Here is a 17,036-nt window from a genome sequence, read left to right as displayed (position 1 = left end):
CGGGTCTTCACTACCCTATTGCCCGTGTCCATGGATATAAATATATAAGTTCTTCGGTTTATCTCTTCTCATCCACCCAACCCCACATTGAGGTATGTCAGTCTGTTCCATACTTCCCTGGTCTTATGTTGTTGGCAAAGTTATTTTGTCCATCAGATTCCACAAATAAGTGAGATCCTGTGATATTTGTCTTTCTCAGACTGACATACACATTCACTTAGCAAAATACATTCCAGGTCTATCCATGCTGTCCCAAAGAATAAGAGACCCCCTCTTGTTTACAGCTGCGTAGTGTTCCATAGTGGTAAATGCCCCACCGCCCTGGTCCTTTTGAAAAATGCTTAGTCAGCCGAAACCGGTTTGGCTCAGTGGATAGAGCATTGGCATGGGCCTGCGGTCTGAAAGGTCCCGGGTTCCATTCCGGTCAAGGGCATGTACCTTGGTTGCAGGCACATCCCCAGTAGGGGGTGGGCAGGAGGCAGCTGATTGATGTTTCTCTCTCATCGATGTTTCTAACTCTCTATCCCTCTCTCTTCCTCTCTGTAAAAAATCAATAAAATATATATTTTAAAAATAAATAAAAATAAGAATGCCCGGTCCACGCCCATGTGGAGCCCGGGGTCTGCGAACTCCCCCTTGTGTCCCCAGGGCGGACCGCCCCCAGTTCTGCAGGTATGAGTTCGGCGCATGCACGGGCAGCCTGGCCTCGCTGGAGGAGCACTCGGAGCAGCTGGAGGACATGGTGGCCTTCTTCCTGGGCTGCAGCGCCCCGCTGGAGGGGGCCTGGGAGAAGGCGGGGCTCCCCAGAAGAGACCCTCCGGGCCACGGCCTCGCGGGCGCATACAAGGTAGGGTCACCGTCCTCAGCCCCGGCCCTGGCTCAGTGGCCACTCTTGCGGCCGTTAACCTCCGTGAGCGAGCGGGGCGCTCTCCTGGCCACTCCCCAGCTGCCATGGGCACCCAGCGCAGCCTGCAGTGTGGATCCAGCCCTTTCAGACAGATGGCTGCGGCTGCGTGAACCAAACCCGCTTGGAATTTGTCTGGCTTCTTCGTTGTTGTTGTTAACCTCACCCCAGGATATTTTTCCATGGATTTTTTAGAGCGAGGGCAGGAGACGGAGAGAAAGAAACATCCATGTGAAAGAGACACATCGATCCGTTGCCTCCCGTGTGCACCCTAACAGGGGCTAGGGGTCAAGGCTGCACACCGAGCTACATGCCCTTGACCAGAATCAAACCTTCAACCCTGCAGTCCACTGGCGGACAGTCTAACCACTGAGCCGAACCGGCGAGGGCTGTCTGGCTTCTGGAACTTAGGGCAGCTCGGTGGGATTTTTGAAAACCCTCCCTGGCTCTCTCGTCCTGGCATCCATGAGGATGTGCCTGGCGGGGTAAATGCCGGGGATTCGTGGCGGAGCCTCGGCTGGGCCATTCGCCGCCTCGGTCAGGAAACGGGGTCACGCTCTGGGCCAGAGGCGGCCGGCGGCGGCCACACAGGCAGGGTGGTCCCCTCTCCCGGGACCTGCCCGCCGTCAGGGCTGCCTCCCTGCCGTGTCTCCGAGGTTTCGGTCCAGCCACCACTTGCCCTGGGGAAGGAACCAGACTCCCTCTTTCCACTGACCGCCCCGGGACACGGTGTGAGGTCCGAGAAGGAACCGCGCTGGGCCGGCGGTCAGCCAGCGTCCACGGCCCGCCCGGGGCTCTTCACGGGGGACTCAGTCTGGAGGTTTCCCCATGAGCTGAAGGCTTCTGGTTTGGGCCCCTGCCAGGGTGGCCCGCGCTGCCTCTGACAACAAACAAGGCTGCCCACCATGCCAGCTGCTCTGCACCCATGAAATAGGCACCTTTGCAGTTTTCTTGGAAGTAGGGAAGGGTGGGGCAGAGCCTCCGGGGCTGGCAGGGTCCAGGCAGGGTCTGGCCCCAGAACTCACCCCCTACTTTCAGGTAAGAGCTGGGAGGACCCGGGGGCCCATCACCTGCGGCCTTTCATGTTGGATGAGGAAACTGAGGCCTGGCGAGAAAAAGGGACTTTCCCAGGGCCCCTACCCCGGAGGTTGGCAAACTGCGGCTCGAGAGCCACATGCGGCTCTTTGGCCCCTTGAGTGTGGCTCTTCCACAAAATACCATGGCCTGGGGCGAGCCTATTTTGAAGAAGTGGCGTTAGAAGAAGTTTTAAGTTTTAAAAAATGTGGCTTTCCAAAGAAATGTCAATCGTTGAACTGTTGATATTTGGCTCTGTGGACTGATGAGTTTGTCGGCCACTGCCCTAGCCAAACGGGAGCCTGGGCCTCCCGGCTCCCATGTGTACGGAGGTGGCTGTCGGCCGATGCTTTGCGGGGTGCTCCTCTCTGCCAGGCCGTGCTCGGCAGAGCCCCGGTTCCCTCCTTGTTCTTTTTCTTTTATTTGCTCGCTGTCTGTGGCGGCCTCGTGCTGCAGCAGAGGGCTGAGTCACTGTGTTGGCGGCAAGAACAGCACCAGATGTTAGCCGGGTGGCGTCAGACGGGCCCTGGGTTCAGCAACCTGGGTGCCCGACTTCTGGCTGAGAAAGAATTCACAGCCAAGGCTCCCAGCTGTCAGAGAAAGTGTATTAGCAAGTCAGAGAGGCAGAAGTGAGCCGCAGAAGACACGGGCTCAGGGAGCAAGGGACAGAGGCAAAAGCAGGGCTGTGGGGCTGGGAGAGAGAAGGGTAAGGGTAACGTGGGGGCCGAGGGAGGGGAGGGGCCATGAAAGGTGCGGAGTGTGTGCTGAGGAGAGCGTGCTGAGCCATGGTCTCTCTCCGACACTCACTGCCCCAGTGGCTACCAAAGGGCTTTTGATATAATGCTGACACCTCTGCACATTGGCTCCTGGGAGACGCGAGTCAGTCGGCTGCCTCGAGGAGTGAAGGGCACCCCTCGGGAATGGCTGCCCGCCTCCTGAGAGGGTCCCTGGCCTGTGCCCTCCCCGGGTGCTGTTATTCAGCAGGTTCCCCAAGGTTCATCTGCCTGCTGTCCAGGGCTAACAGCAAACCCTTTAGTCAGCCGCCAGGACGGTCCCAGCAGACGACATCCTGGCCGTGCCCACATCTGTCCTAAGCCCCTGCAGGGACATTCAGGGGAAAACACCTCACCAGGAAGTCACACAGGCCATCCTGGGCCACTGCTCCTGAGTCAGGACAGCGAGGCAGGGCCTGGGGAGGGCGGGGGGCGGGGGGGGGGGGGTGTTCCAGGCACAGGCCTCTGTCCCCACACAGGCTCAGGAGGCCAAGGCGACGGGTGCCTCCTGCTCCCGGGGGTTCCTCTGCTCCACTTCCCTCAGCGGTTTCAGCTGTGGCCCACTGGCCACTTGAGGCCCATGGAGAACATTCAGAGGATTCCATGGAATTGGATGGAAAGAAAAATCGTATTTTTACTAGTATTTTCGGAGCCTCAAACTGACCTTGAGCGCGGCCTTCGGTTATGCAGGTGACAAACCGAATTTCAATCGTTGTACCCCTGGTCTTCCAGAGACCTCAGGATCAGCCTGTGTGCCAATCACAAATTCAAAGTTATCCTAGCAAGTCTGTCGTCTTGCTTGCTCCTTAATCTGTTAATGCGGAGACACACAGGTGGCTGGGTCACATGTTTTCATCATTTGGTAACTGTGATTACAGTATGATTGGTTTCCCTTCCAATGCCATGTACTTCCTTTCATGTGGTCTAAAGCACCACTTCGAGGGGCCTCCTGAGCTTGCCAGAATACCAAGGGGGCCCACGGCACCCACAAAGTTAAGATTCTCCGTCTCAGACCAATAATCCCCAGCAAACGTCTTCATCTGTATGCCGCACGGGGGCAGGAGCTATATTAGTATAAGTGCTCCAGGGACCTCCTACCTACCTCGTTCCCTGCCTTGAACTCTCAGTACTCAGAGCTCCGTTCTGTGCTGATTCTATTTTTTAACTTTTTTTTTTTTTTTTTTTAAACTTGATTTCTTGGCAGACAACAGTGCCTTGCGCCACCGTTGCTGGCTTTTGCTGCCCTCTGGTGGTCACCATGAGGCCCGTCCCCAAGGACGCGCTGGAGAGGCTGGTGCAGGCCAGCTGCTCCCTGATCGGGGAGCAAGGACAGCCCGTGCACATCGGAGACCCAGGTGAGTGGCCAGGCTCGCTCGTGACTCGGACAGCTGCTCTCGGCCCGAGAAGATGGGAACGGGCTTTGTTCCTGAGCCCCCGCAGCTGCATTACCTGGGCTGGGCTTGCAGGTGCCCCTCGGGTTAAAGGGACCGCCCTGGGCACAACAGCTCCTGTGACCCTCAGGTGGACCTGGGGCGGGACAAGCAGGTGGTGGAGTGTGGCAGCTGAACGATTTGTCTGGAGACTTGAGCTCAGCAGCGCCCCCTCGAACCTCGGTTGTCATTCAGCGGCATACTTGGCTAGAGCAGTGGTCGGCAAACTCATTAGTCCACAGAGCCAAATATCAACAGTTCAACGATTGAAATTGCTTTGGAGAGCCACATTTTTTAAAACGTAAACTTCTTCTAACGCCACTTCTTCAAAATAGACTTGTCCAGGCCATAATATTTTGTGGAGAAGCCATACTCAAGGGGCCAAAGAGCCGCATGTGGCTCTCGAGCCGCAGTTTGCCGACCACGGGGCTAGGACACAGCTTCCTTCCAAAGGTTCGCGTGAGCTGAAGCCCATTGATCCCCAGCATCTGAACTCAGTCTGAGAACGAGGAAACAACCCTGAGAGTGAGTGAGCAGATCCAGGCTTGGAGGCCGCCCTGGCCTCTCAGAGGGCCTGGTTGGGGGAAGACACGGGACTTGGGACCGGGCCTTGGGTGCGAGTGAGTGTTAATGTCATTGAACTCGCTCGGCTGTGTAACCAAGTCGGACACAGCCCGGCATTCTGTGACAATGCCATCAGCCCGTGCCACCCCCTGCCGGCAGGGTTTGGGTCTGCGGTCGGTGGCTCAGTCTGTGCCGCGATAAACTCAAAGGCCCTGGCTTTGTTGGCAGTCTGTACAGTGCGGGTGCTGGGCTGATGGCCCCGAGCCGCCTCCGGCAGTCACAGCAGGCCTTGGAGACCCCTGTCCCTCCGAGGGGCCCCGAAGTCAGCAAGCATCCTGAGTTGCTACGCCCGATTCCTTTTCTGCTCCCCACCCTTCTCCAGTGCCACCTGCAGCAATCCTGCGGGTAGAGTTCCTCTTGGAGAAAGAACCATGCACGTCTCCACAAGTTCAACTCCAATAGTAGCTTGCCAGGGCAGGCCCTGGTGGAATTCACGTTCCTTTTCCCTCCGCAGAGCTGCTGGGAATCCGAGACCTTTCCAGACCGGACTACGGGGAGCCGGTGCCATGCCCGCCGGGGGAGGTCCCGGTGTTCTGGCCTTCCCAGCTGACCAGTCTCGAAGCTGTCAGCGGCTCCCGTACGTCCGGCCTTCGCGGGCAGCTGCTCTGGCCTCGGGTGGGACCTGGGGGTCTGTAGTTTTCGAAAGGATGGGCCCACAGTGCAGAGACTTAAGGAGTGAAGTCATGTGACAGGCCCGCAGCTCACAGCAGAGATATCTCTGGCTTTTAATTTTTTTTAATTTTTTATATTTTTCAATCCCGCCAGAGCAGCTTGTCCTTCAGTTCAAATTCTCTTGATTCGATATATTTCTCTCCCCAGAAGGCTCGTAGCTAGTTCCAGGGCCATCGTTTAGGTTGACTTTTTGAAACGTTTTGGAGGTTTTGAAAGCAACGGTGAAAACAGACAGCATGACTAAACAAACCCACTTCACGTGGTGTTTGCAAGCAACACTGTCAGTACATTTTTTCCCCCAAGGCCCAGGGTGATATTACAATGAAGAGCCACACGAGGGCCCCATTTAGCTCACAGAGAGGGTGGGATGTGAGCGAAATGTAAAAATATAACCATTGCCACCCTTTGTTGTAGACACTGGGAAATTCTAGTGCCTGCCACAAGCGCACCACCAATGGTAGAACTGAGCATCACCTTGACTTTATTTGAAAGCATTCATGGGAGTTTCGCTATCAGAACGGCCTCATGGTAGGAAAAAGCATCTCTAATATGCTGGTGAGGCATGGGGTTCTGGCTATTTAACATGGATATATTGGGCACTACTATGTGCCAGGCCAGGTCTTAGGCCCCTCCCCCATCCTGTGCCAGCGTTATCATTGTCTTATAGTTGTGGATGCAGGTTTGGAGAGGATAAAGTTGCATCTGCAGTTGGACATGCTAAGTCATGTTCTTAGTGATTCTGCTGGAGTGCCTCACATTGCTGTCAGCTAGCAGGAGAGAGTTTTCCAAAGAACAAAATTAGCCTAAACCAGTGGTCGGCAAACTCATTAGTCAACAGAGCCAAATAGCAACAGTACAACGATTGAAATTTCTTTTGAGAGCCACATTTTTTAAACTTCAACTTCTTCTAACGCCACTTCTTCAAGATAGACTCGCAGGTCATGGTATTTTGTGGAAGAGACACACTCAAAGGGCCATGTAGCTCGAGAGCCACAGTTTGCCGACCACAAGCCTAAACCAAAGCAAAATATAAGTGCTCGGAGAAAAACAGAAGCTACGCTCAGAGAGAGCTGTTTGTTGGCAAACAGAGCATTTGCTCAAAGGGAGTGAAATGGTGGATGTTCAGAAAGTGCTTTCTGATGTCCGTGGGGTTCCACTGATGGAGCCCTCGGCCCCCCTGTAGCTGTGGCTAAACTTCACTTCTCCCACACTCACCTCATCCTCACGTTCCTAAGATGTGGAGGTACCTGCTTACCGGGAACTTATTTAGCCATAAGCCAGCCTATAGTGCCAGCCAGCAGGGCAAGGAGTGCGGTTGGGAGAGGAGGGGCATGGCGCTCTCTTGTCCCTCAGTGACAGGCGAGACCAGAATGCACTGGGCTTGATGAAGTGGGGTGGGCTCATCCCTCTTGCCGTGTGTTTCAGAGACCCCGCTGGCTTTCACCAGCGCCCCGGGCTCCACGGTTATGACTGACCTGAAGGATTTGGAGGCTCCAGCCGGTTGTCTCACCCCAGAAGGAATTCCAGAGGTCCATCTTGTTTCCCAAGATCCTTTGCACTACAGCATCGCATCCTCTTCGGCCGTGCAGAAGATCAGGGAGCTAGAGACTGTAATTGCCGTAGACCCAGGTAAGGAACAAAACATCCACGCCGTCAGGGCCTGAAGGAAGTCGTCCCTGCCTTTTTCAGTGAAAAAGGCAGCATGGAATTGTATCTATAGAATGATTTTTTTAAAATTATGTTATTGATTTTTAGAGAGAGAGGATGGGACAGGAATGGAGAGGCAGAAACATTGATGAGACAAACATCATTGATCTGCTGCTGCTTGCACACCCCTTATTGGGGATGGAGCCTGCAACCCAGGCATGTGCCCTGACTGGGAATCGAACCAGTGACCCTTTGGTTCAGGGGTCTACACTCAACCACTGAGCCACACAAGGCGGGCTATAGTATGATTTTTAGAAATGTTTATACACGCCGGGACTGGTTTGGCTTAGTGGATAGAGTGTCGGCCTGCGGACTGAAGGGTCCCGGGTTCAATTCCGGGCAAGGGCATGTACGTTGTTTGCAGGCACAGCCCCAGTAGGGGGTGTCCAAGAGGCAGCTAATCGATGATCCTCTCTCATCGATGTTTCTAACTCTCTATTCCTCTCCCTTCCTCTCTGTAAAAAAATCAATAAAATATATTTTAAAAAAAGTGATAAACTCTTCACTTAAGAAAAAAAAATGTTTATACTGCATATGAATTCCAAAAAGGCTATAAGTAAATGCACCAGAGTACTGAAGGTGATAGTCTCTGGGTAGTAGAATAAAGGGTGATTTTTCTTCTTCTTTATTTCCCCCCCAAAATATTCAACCTTAAACATGTGAGCGAGTTTGGGAGGCGAGCTTGTTAGCTGGGCATGTTGCCAGAACTGCACTGGGGTTGGCGAGGTCAGAAAAAAGGGAGACTGGTTTCTAGGTAGTCAAGTGCCACCGTTTAAACGGCTTCATCCATGCATTTAACAGTGGCCCTAATCGCCCCATTGCCCCGGGGCTGGGCACAGAGCAGTTTTTTTTTGTTTGGTTTTTTGTTTGTTTCGTTTTTTTTTGTTTTGTTTTGTTTTGTTTTTTATACTGGGAGCAGGGGCTGGGATTCTACTCTTTGGGAGATCCTGGTGGGCGGGACCCTGCAGTTTGCCTCACATTTGTAGCTGATATGTCTATTGCAACTGCGTCTCAGAGAAAACATCGTCCCGTGGTTTGTGAGCCTCTGGCTTTCGAGACAAGGAGAGGGGGGTGGGGCCCACGAGGAATCTGCTGGTTCCAACTGAGAGGCGGTTTGCTGAAGGGCTGGTTGGGGGGCTTTCAACTTCCTGCTGCATCTTCCTTTACCGGCTGTATTTCTAATTCAATTAAATTAGAGATGGTGGCCAGCAGAGGGCGCCATTGTGCTTGAGTGGTTTGGGGTTTTTCTGTTCTGTTTTGTGTGTGTGTGTGTGTTTCTGACAAAGGCTCACGGAGAAGCAAGGTATAGTCTTCACAGCCGCTCATTTCCCTCATCCGTGTAACTGGAGTAATAACAAGAATACCTTTCTCTCAGGGGTTCTGATAGGTCACGAGCACAGTAGTTACTATCCACTGAGTTTTACTCTGTCTGGGTCAGGCATGTGCTAAAAGCATGTACATGTTTCATCTTATTAACTTCTCCCAATAACCCTTGGAGGCAGCTATTAGGAATGTCTTTTAACAGCTGAGGAAACTGAGGCATGTAAGGTTAAGAAACTTGTCCACTTCCACATGCCTAGGAGATGGTTGGGCAGAAGGAAGTGTGGGATACGTTGGAATCTGAGTCTGAATGGCTTGTGCCCGGCATTTCACGTGCCCTTCCTCTTCTGACTCATACCCCACCCTTCTCCTGCCCTTCTCACGGGCTGTGACTCCACCCCCCGTAGTTCTTGCACTTTGACCGTCTGTGGCCTCGCTGCTGGCCGACCAGACCCCTGTCCCCCAAACAGGCACCTAGATCGGTGGTGGGGCCTGCGGGGAGCAGAGGCGTGAGACCATCCTGGGGAGGTCAACCCTCCAGGCCAGACCCCTGAGACCCCGACCGCTCATGGTGGTGACCCTGGGGTGGAGAACAGCGCCTGCGCAGGGCCACGGGCCGACAGCCTGGGTGGCCATTTGTGTTGGCCGACACCGAGGCCCAGAACCTGACAGAGCAACCCAGCCCGAATCATGTTCGACCTTCCCCTGCCACTGGGAGCAAAGGTTGCCCCCAGTGGCTCAGCTTCCTGCCTGATTGTCTGTCTGTCAGGCCTCTCACGTGGTCACTCATTCCTTTATCCTGCAGGGAAGACAGTTCTCTAACCTACAGACACACAGTAGATGTGGGACATAGCCGTCCCCACCCCCTCCCGCCCCCAGATACACCTTCTAGGACATACGCATGTACAGAGGGGAACACTCATGGCTGTGCACACCTAGCCTCTTGCACAGTTAATCTCCTTGGTGTTTTTTTTTTTTTTTTTTTTTTTTTTTTTTTTTTTTACAAACTTCTATAATACTTTCTCTCTCACCAATATTCTCCCCCATGCTGACGGCTCTCTCACACAGCATGAGGATCATGAGGAAAGATGAATTATTGGCCCTGCCTTTAGCTCAGATTAAAAAAAAAAGAAAAAGATAATTGCAAAGTGGATTTACTGCAGACACAGTGCACCCAGCGCTTAATAAAAATGAGCTGGGAGGGTGGCCAGCGTGCTCCCCACCCTTCCCCCCCCCCCACCTTGGTGCCTGTGCAGACGGGGTCGGTCAGGGCTTGAAGCGTGGGGCTCGGGGCAAAGGTGGATCTGTGACCGTCTGAATGGGCCAAGATCGCCGGCCAAGGGGCATCTTGGATCCTCAGGCCCCAGATGCGCGGCACTCTTCCTCTATTAAATAAGCAGACACGGAGGAAGGGCAGTGGACCGAGCACTGCTCTCTGGGCTCATAATAGAGCCACTCTGTCATTTCTGAGAGGACGTTGGCACACCTCTGAAGTGCCTGGAGACTCTGGAGATTTATAACAGTCGTGTTTGCACTAATAATAAAACCATCACAAATGTGCAGCCTACTGTAGAGTTGACAGGGTTTGGTGTTGTTTTTTTTTTGTTTTGTTTTTCTTCTTTTGGTGCTCATTACATCTTATGAAATAGGCTACAGCTTAATTTCTTTCAAAATGTTATTTTACTCTCCTTTTATCAACAGCAACTCATGTTCCTGCATAAATATAGGAAAGTAAAGAGGCTATAAAAATTGCCAACATCCCATCCCAAATGTTGGCCCTGAAAAGTCTTTCTATTCAGTCCTGAGCCTATAAGACTGACACAAACAATCTCTCTCTCTCTCTCTCTCTCTCTCTCTCTCTCTCTCTCTCTCTCTCTCTCTCTGAATCAATGCTGTGATACTACTTTAGAGCCTGCTTTTGAAACTTTTTAATGCACTGTGAACATTTCCCCATGTCATCCGCCTTCTACAACCATCTTTCTGATGTGCACATAGAATTCCGTTTACAAACGTCCCACCGCTGTGACTGCGATCCTGTTTGGCACCGTAAGCACTGCCTCAGCGGACCTCCTGTGACTCTGTTCATTGCTGACCGCTTTATTAGGTTCCCTTCCCAGAAGCGATGGCTGGCTCCAGCGGACAAACCTAAGGCCCCACCGATGAGTGTTCTGCTCCCACTCCGGCCGGCTGTGCGTGTGGGGGCCCTTCCCGCCCAGCCTCCCCGCACCTGGGCCCCCCCAGGCTCCTCGTAGGAACGCGGAGGCCAAGAGCAATCCAGGACGAGGCCAAGGTCACGCAGAATGTCAATGTCCAGATCCTAAATCTGGAGCTTTTCCTCCCAAACAGGAATCCAGCCCCGTGTTCCGGCAGAGTCCCCCGGCACCTCCGAGGCAGGCTGACGTCCCTCGGGCCCACCTCTCCTTTTGGCCCCCGCGGGATGGGAGCGCTGAGTCACATCCTGCCGCCACGGCACAGACGTGCTCCGCCTGCAGACACAGGCACGGGGGTGCGTGCCGAGAGCCGGGAAGCTGTGCTGCCTGCCCGGCTGCCACCGGCTTGGCAGCCACCGGCGGCAGCTCCGGCGGGCGCTGCTGGTGCCCTGCCCCGGCCCCAGCTCTCAGAACAACAGCTCCCACCGCAGGCCGGGGTCTCTGCTCCGCCCCAGAGCAGGCACAGCCCAGGAGTGCGAGGAGCCAACGTCCCGGTGGGCAGCGTTCACACCAGTGCCACCCTGCCCAGTCCCCCTGTCCTCCGGAAGAACAGCCCTCTACTGAGCTCCACACCATTTCTTTCCTTTCTTTTTTTAAAATTGATTTTAGAAAAGAAGGGAGAGGGAGAGAGAAAGAGAGACATCCACGATGAGAGAGAATCCTTGGTCCACTGCCTCCTGCACGCCCTCTAGTGAGGAACGAGCGTGCAACCCGGGCATGTGCCCTGACCAGGAATTGCACTATGACCTCCTGGCGCGTGGGTCTGCGCTCTACCACTGAGCCACACTGGCCAGGCTCCACGCCACTTCTCACCGGATTGAGCCCCAGATGCCTTCAGGGTTCATCTGCTGGCCCACATGTGCGTTAGCGGCCTCTCTCCTTTTTCTCTACCGTGTCTCCTCTTCCACCTTCTGGCTTCTTTCCCCGACTCACTTCCCATGGAAATAGCTGCACTCACATTCCATCGAAATACTCTGATGTCTTAGGGTCTCCTTTTGGGGAATCCCCCACTGAGACAGTACCATGTCCCTTCCTCCTTCTGTGAGGTTTGCTGTAACCAATAAGCCCCGAGATGCTTTGCTCAAATAAAATGAAATAGAAATAGCCGAAACCGGTTTGGCTCAATGGATAGAGCGTCGGCTTGGGGACTGAAGTGTCCCGGGTTCGATTCCGGTCAAGGGCATGTACCTTGGTTGCGGGCATATCCCCAGTTAGGGGGTGTGCAAGAGGCAGCTGGTTGATGACTCTCTCTCATCGATGTTTCTAACTCTCTATCTCTCTCCCTTCCTCTCTGTACAAAATCAATAAAATATATTATATTTAAAATAAATAAATAAAATAAAATAGAAATAGATGCCTGTCACATAACAGTCCAGGGTGGAACTTCTGGCTTGGGTATTCAAGTTCAGCAGGAAGGGGATCTGCTCCACCAGGTCACTCAGGGACCCAGCATTCTGCCATCACCTCATGAGACCCCTAGAGGGCGCCAGTTGTCAACATCCCAACTCCCAGGAAAGGAAGAGCTTGGAGGAGTGCATGGGAGGTCCATGGCCAGAAGGTGGCACACATCACTCCTACTCTTATTCCCTTTCAGCCCAACTGAGAGAGGCTGCCCAGCCATGTACCCCACTGACCTTCACCGGTGGGGCAGGGGCAGAGGATACGTTCTGGTGAACAAATGGCAGCCTCTGGCACATCCTTCAACACTACCTCTGAGCCCTGGCTGGTTTGGCTCAGTGGATAGAGCTTCGGTCTGTGGACTCAAGGATCCCGGGTTTGATTCTGGTCAAGGGCACTTACCCAGGTCGAGGGCTTGATCCCCAGCAGGGGGCGTGCAGGAGGCGGCCAATCAACGATTCCCTCTCATCATTGATGCTTCTATCTCTTCTTTTCCCTTCCTCTCTGAAATCAATAAAAATATATTTTTAATAAAACTACCTCTGAAACAGACAAAGAAACAAACTACCGTTTGCATGAGTTTCTCCTTGAAACACAGTTATATTATTTTGTGATTTTATTATTTTATTGGTAACTTTAGGCAACAGGGGCATCGGGCACCTGCTGCGCAAAGACGAGCTGCTGAGGGCCTCCCTGGCACTGTCCCACGGCCGCTCGGTGCTCCTCGCCACCGGGTTCCCCACGCACTTCAACCACGAGCCTCCGGAAGAGACGGACGGGCCCCCGGGCGCCATCGCCCTGGCCGCCTTCCTGCAGGCCTTGGAGAAGGGCGTCTCCATGGTTGTGGACCTCAGAGCCTTGAGCTTGTTCGAGAAGCTTGTTGAAGAGGCCGTTGAGCAAGGTGAGCGGTGAGGCGAGGGCGGAGGGCGGAAGGTGTCGGTGTTTGTGGAACTTCGGCTGTGTGTGCACTCCACACAGGCGTTGTAAGTCCTTCCAGCTCAGAACCACTCTTCAGTATAAGCCACATCATCCCCATTGTATAGAGGAAGAGACTGAGGCTCTGAGAGAGCCAGGTGATCTGGGATTTGAACCCAGGTACCTGAAACCTAACCTATGAGAGGTGGGAGTGGCCTACAGAGGACTCTTGGCAACCCAGGGCATGCCTAGACCCCTGGCGTAGGGGCTGGGAGAGCTGAGAATAGAGTGACCGAAGAGGCTCAAATGGCAGCATCTCGTCTGGCCCAGATGGGAAGGGCTGCCCCACGCTGCTCGGGCTCCTGGAGCACACAGGTGGGCACAGAGCTGTGAGCGATGGGGCTGCCAGGCTGGGGTGCCGAGATGGGTCTCGGGCATCTCACCCTCCTTCATCCTGCCTCGGGCATCTCACCCTCCTTCATCCAGTGTTGTTCAGGCATAAGCTGGGAGCCTGGTGAATCTCTCCTGCTTCTCACTGCCCAGCTCTCTGTCCCTCAAAATGCATTCTTAAAAAAAAAAAAAAATATATATATATATATATATATATATATATATATATATATATATATATTTGATTTTTTACAGAGAGGAAGGGAGAGGGCTAGAGAGTTAGAAACATCAATGAGAGAGAAACATCGATCAGCGGCCTCCTGCACACCCCCTACTGGGGATGTGCCCACAACTACGGCACAATGCCCTTGACCAGAATGGAACCTGGGACCCTTCCGTTCGCAGGCCAATGCTCTATCCACTGAGCCAAACCAGTTGGTGCCAAAATGCATTCTCCAGGAGACACAAATCCTTTTTAGCCTCTCAAAAGAGTTTCAACCCTAGGTAGGCATACCCGAAAGCCCCCATTCCTTCAGACGTTTCAAAAAGGACGTGTCTGAACATACAGCATCCGTATCACATCACACAGCAAATGTATGGTGAGCACCTCCTGTGTGCCAGCCACTATTTTTGGCTCTTGCAATCCATCAGTGACCAAAACTGAAAACAACCCCACCCTCCTGGCCGTCTATTGTCCTGGAGCATGACAGACAATAGAAACACGTGGAAAAAGTAAAGTGTAGATAGTCCCGGGAGGGGCCTGATATTTTAAACAGGATGTTCACCTCCTGGAGAAGGTGCCATTGAAGCCAAGACTTGAAGTCAATGAAGCAGTGGGGCCAGGGCTGGCCAGAGGAAGAATGTCTCAGGCTGTGACCTTCGCCAGGGCAGAGGCCATTAGGTGGAGGTGAAGAGAGGGCAGTGGTCAGCTGACTCGCCCAGAAAGGACGAGGAGAAGAGAACCTGGGGAGGGGGACATGGAGGTCACAGGGGTCAGACTGGGAGAGGCCTCAGGGGGACTGTGAGCTCCTGGGCTTTTATTCTGGGGGTGACGGGGAGTCCTAAGGCACTGAGAAGAGAAGGCCGTGTTCTGGCTTCGGTGTTTGTTTTTTTAAAGGTATGTGTTTGGGTTGTGTGTTTTGGTGGGTTTTTTAAAAATTTTTTTTTAATTGATTTCAGAGAGAGGAAGGGATAAGGAGATATAGAAACATCAATGATAGGTGAGAATCACCCATCGGCTGCCTCCTGCATGGCACAGAAGGAATACGTGGAGACCGATGTGATCCACTGGGCGGTACCTCATAGCTCTGCTCTGCTGTGGGCTTCCTAGTCAGGTGGGCACTGGTGTTGTGACACTGACCTATATACTTGGCTTTGCCCGAGTGATTTAGCATCCCCGAGCCTCGGTTTTCCTCCTCTGTAAAATGGGTGTCACAATGGTTCTTGTCACACAGCATTGCGAGCATTGGGTGAGAGAGTGTCTGTCACATCTCGGCCAAAGTCTTGCTCACTGTCCCTGGTGTGGTATGGTGGCATTCGTGTGGAGCACATTTCCTAGCTCACAATATTGGTGGCACCAGCCCAATTTCACTTCCCCCTCCACCAGCCTTAGAGTTTACTCAGGACTAAAAGGAAATATACCTCTGTATTCTCTGGGTCGAGGTCTCCGAGGACCCAGCAAAGAATTCTACAGCGACATGTCCTTTGATCCTGGAAACGATCATTTCCGAAGAAGCTTTAGGGGAAGCAAGCAGGAATTCCCCACACCCACAAGAGGCTGACGTGCCCACTCTTTTTCTTTTTAAATATATTTTATTGATTTTTTACAGAGAGGAAGGGAGAGGGATAGAGAGTTAGAAACATCGATGGGAGAGAAACACCGATCAGCTGCCTCCTGCACACCTCCTACTGGGGATGTGCCCGCAACCAAGGTACACGCCCTTGACCGGAATCGAACCTGGGACCCTAGAGTCCGCAGGCCGATGCTCTATCCACTGAGCCAAACAGGTTAGGGCTGATGTGTCCAATCTTTGTCTGCCTTGTCAAGGTGTTCTGAAGACCCCACTCCCGCTCCTAACCTACCAGAGCGGATCCGCAGGAGCTGCCCAGGCATTTCTCTGCGATGAGAGGAACCCCAAGTCTCCCAGGTACGTGGCCCCGCCCTGTTTACAGTGGGTGGTGGTGGGAGAGGCCACGGATTGTTAACTTTGACAACTGCGTCCCTGCACACGTCAGCCCCCCAGAGAGAACAAAGCCGTGGGCCCCGGGCTCCAATGGGCCAGACTAGCCAGCAAGGCCGGGGGTTCAGGGTGACTGGGGGCAGCTCAGGGGGCCTCTCCATGTCGCAGGTCCCTGAGAGATAGCACGTCTTCTTGGAGGGAGAAGGTGATAAAACACAAGCATGTTTCTCAAACCAGATCATGACCCGTTGGAGAGCCAGGAAGTCATTCCAGTGCGGGGTAGTCAGCACCTTTGTCACATGAAATAGAGATGTCATGGCGTGTCCTGTGTAGTAATAGCGAGTACTGGCTTGTGAAACTTCGTGTGTGTGTGTGTGTGTGTGTGTGTGTGTGTGTGTGTGTTTTACTGTGTATTGTGGTCAAACACTTGGAAAAACACTTCTTTTCTGTGTGTACGTAGGATGCATTTCAGACCTTGTAAATTTTGGTGCTGTGTTTTGCAAACGTTTTTAACAGCAGCCCACAGTAATACATTTCGCATTGCAAACCACACACACACACACACACACACACACACACACAATTGAAACAGAAGTTTCCAAGTAACAGTATTTACTTGCTTCAGGCAATGCATTCTAATCTGGTCTAGTCTGTTTTGTTCTGTTCTACTCTGTTTTCATCTGCTTTTCAGAAAATGTTAACCTGACCCAATAAATCTTGTTTACCACCCACTAACGCGTAGAATTGAAGGGTACTGCTTGCATAGGCCTGGATGGAGGGCACAGCCATATGGCAGCTCACAGCAAAGGCAGGTGTCCCCCTGAGGACCCTCCGTCACCAAGGAAAAGTGTGATTGCAAATCCGATGTTCCAAGCTGTGAGAATGTGTGTGGTGCCTGTTAGAAAAGTTTATGACCCCTGAAAGGGTGGCACACACACACACAAAGCTCCGACTCATGAGGGAGAAGCTAGAAACTCCTCCTGGGGGAGGAGGGGAGCCAGATCCGATCCCCTGCTGAGAGGAGGGAGGGAGGAAGGGGAGGCAGATCGGATCCCCTGCTGAGAGGAGGGAGGGAGGGGAGGCAGATCGGATCCCCTGCTAAGAGGAGGGAGGGAGGGAGCCAATCCGATCCCCTGCTGAGAGGAGGGATGGAGGGAGGGGAGGCAGATCTGATCACAGGCAGAGAGGCCTCTGCTCTTTAGAGAAGATGCACTAACTTTCCAGGGAGCTGGTTCCCAAGAGTGAACTCCTTCCTGGGTAGCTAACCGGGCTCTTCTGGCTTAAAAAAAAGTCAGCCAGGCCAGTGTGGATCAGTGGTTGAGCATTGACTGTGAACCAAGAGGTCATGGTTTGATTCCCAGTCAGGGCTCATGCCCGGGTTTTGGGCTCAACCCCAGTGTGGGGCTTGCAGGAGGCAGCTGATCAATGACTCTCATGAT

The 17,036-nt window shown here is 53.2% G+C and overlaps 1 protein-coding gene across 4 annotated transcripts in view; it reads left to right on the top strand.

Annotated features, from left to right (window-relative positions):
- The window catches only part of DGLUCY (D-glutamate cyclase), a 99,922-nt gene that overhangs the window by 66,014 nt on the left and 16,872 nt on the right, over positions 1-17,036 (top strand). For all 4 annotated transcript variants that reach the window (XM_084884034.1, XM_084884036.1, XM_084884035.1 and 1 more), the window contains 6 exons: positions 649-847; positions 3,956-4,106; positions 5,260-5,382; positions 6,903-7,106; positions 12,753-13,013; positions 15,465-15,564. In XM_084884034.1, coding sequence (XP_084740160.1) covers positions 649-847; positions 3,956-4,106; positions 5,260-5,382; positions 6,903-7,106; positions 12,753-13,013; positions 15,465-15,564 — 1,038 coding nt within the window. The remainder of the gene's footprint in view (positions 1-648; positions 848-3,955; positions 4,107-5,259; positions 5,383-6,902; positions 7,107-12,752; positions 13,014-15,464; positions 15,565-17,036) is intronic.

The sequence above is a fragment of the Pipistrellus hanaki genome (genome assembly GCF_964339955.1).
Source record: "Pipistrellus hanaki genome assembly, chromosome: 1".
NCBI classification, from domain to species: Eukaryota; Metazoa; Chordata; class Mammalia; order Chiroptera; family Vespertilionidae; genus Pipistrellus; species Pipistrellus hanaki.
Note: the sequence above shows the minus strand (reverse complement) of the source record. Positions and strands in the feature narration are given on the sequence as shown.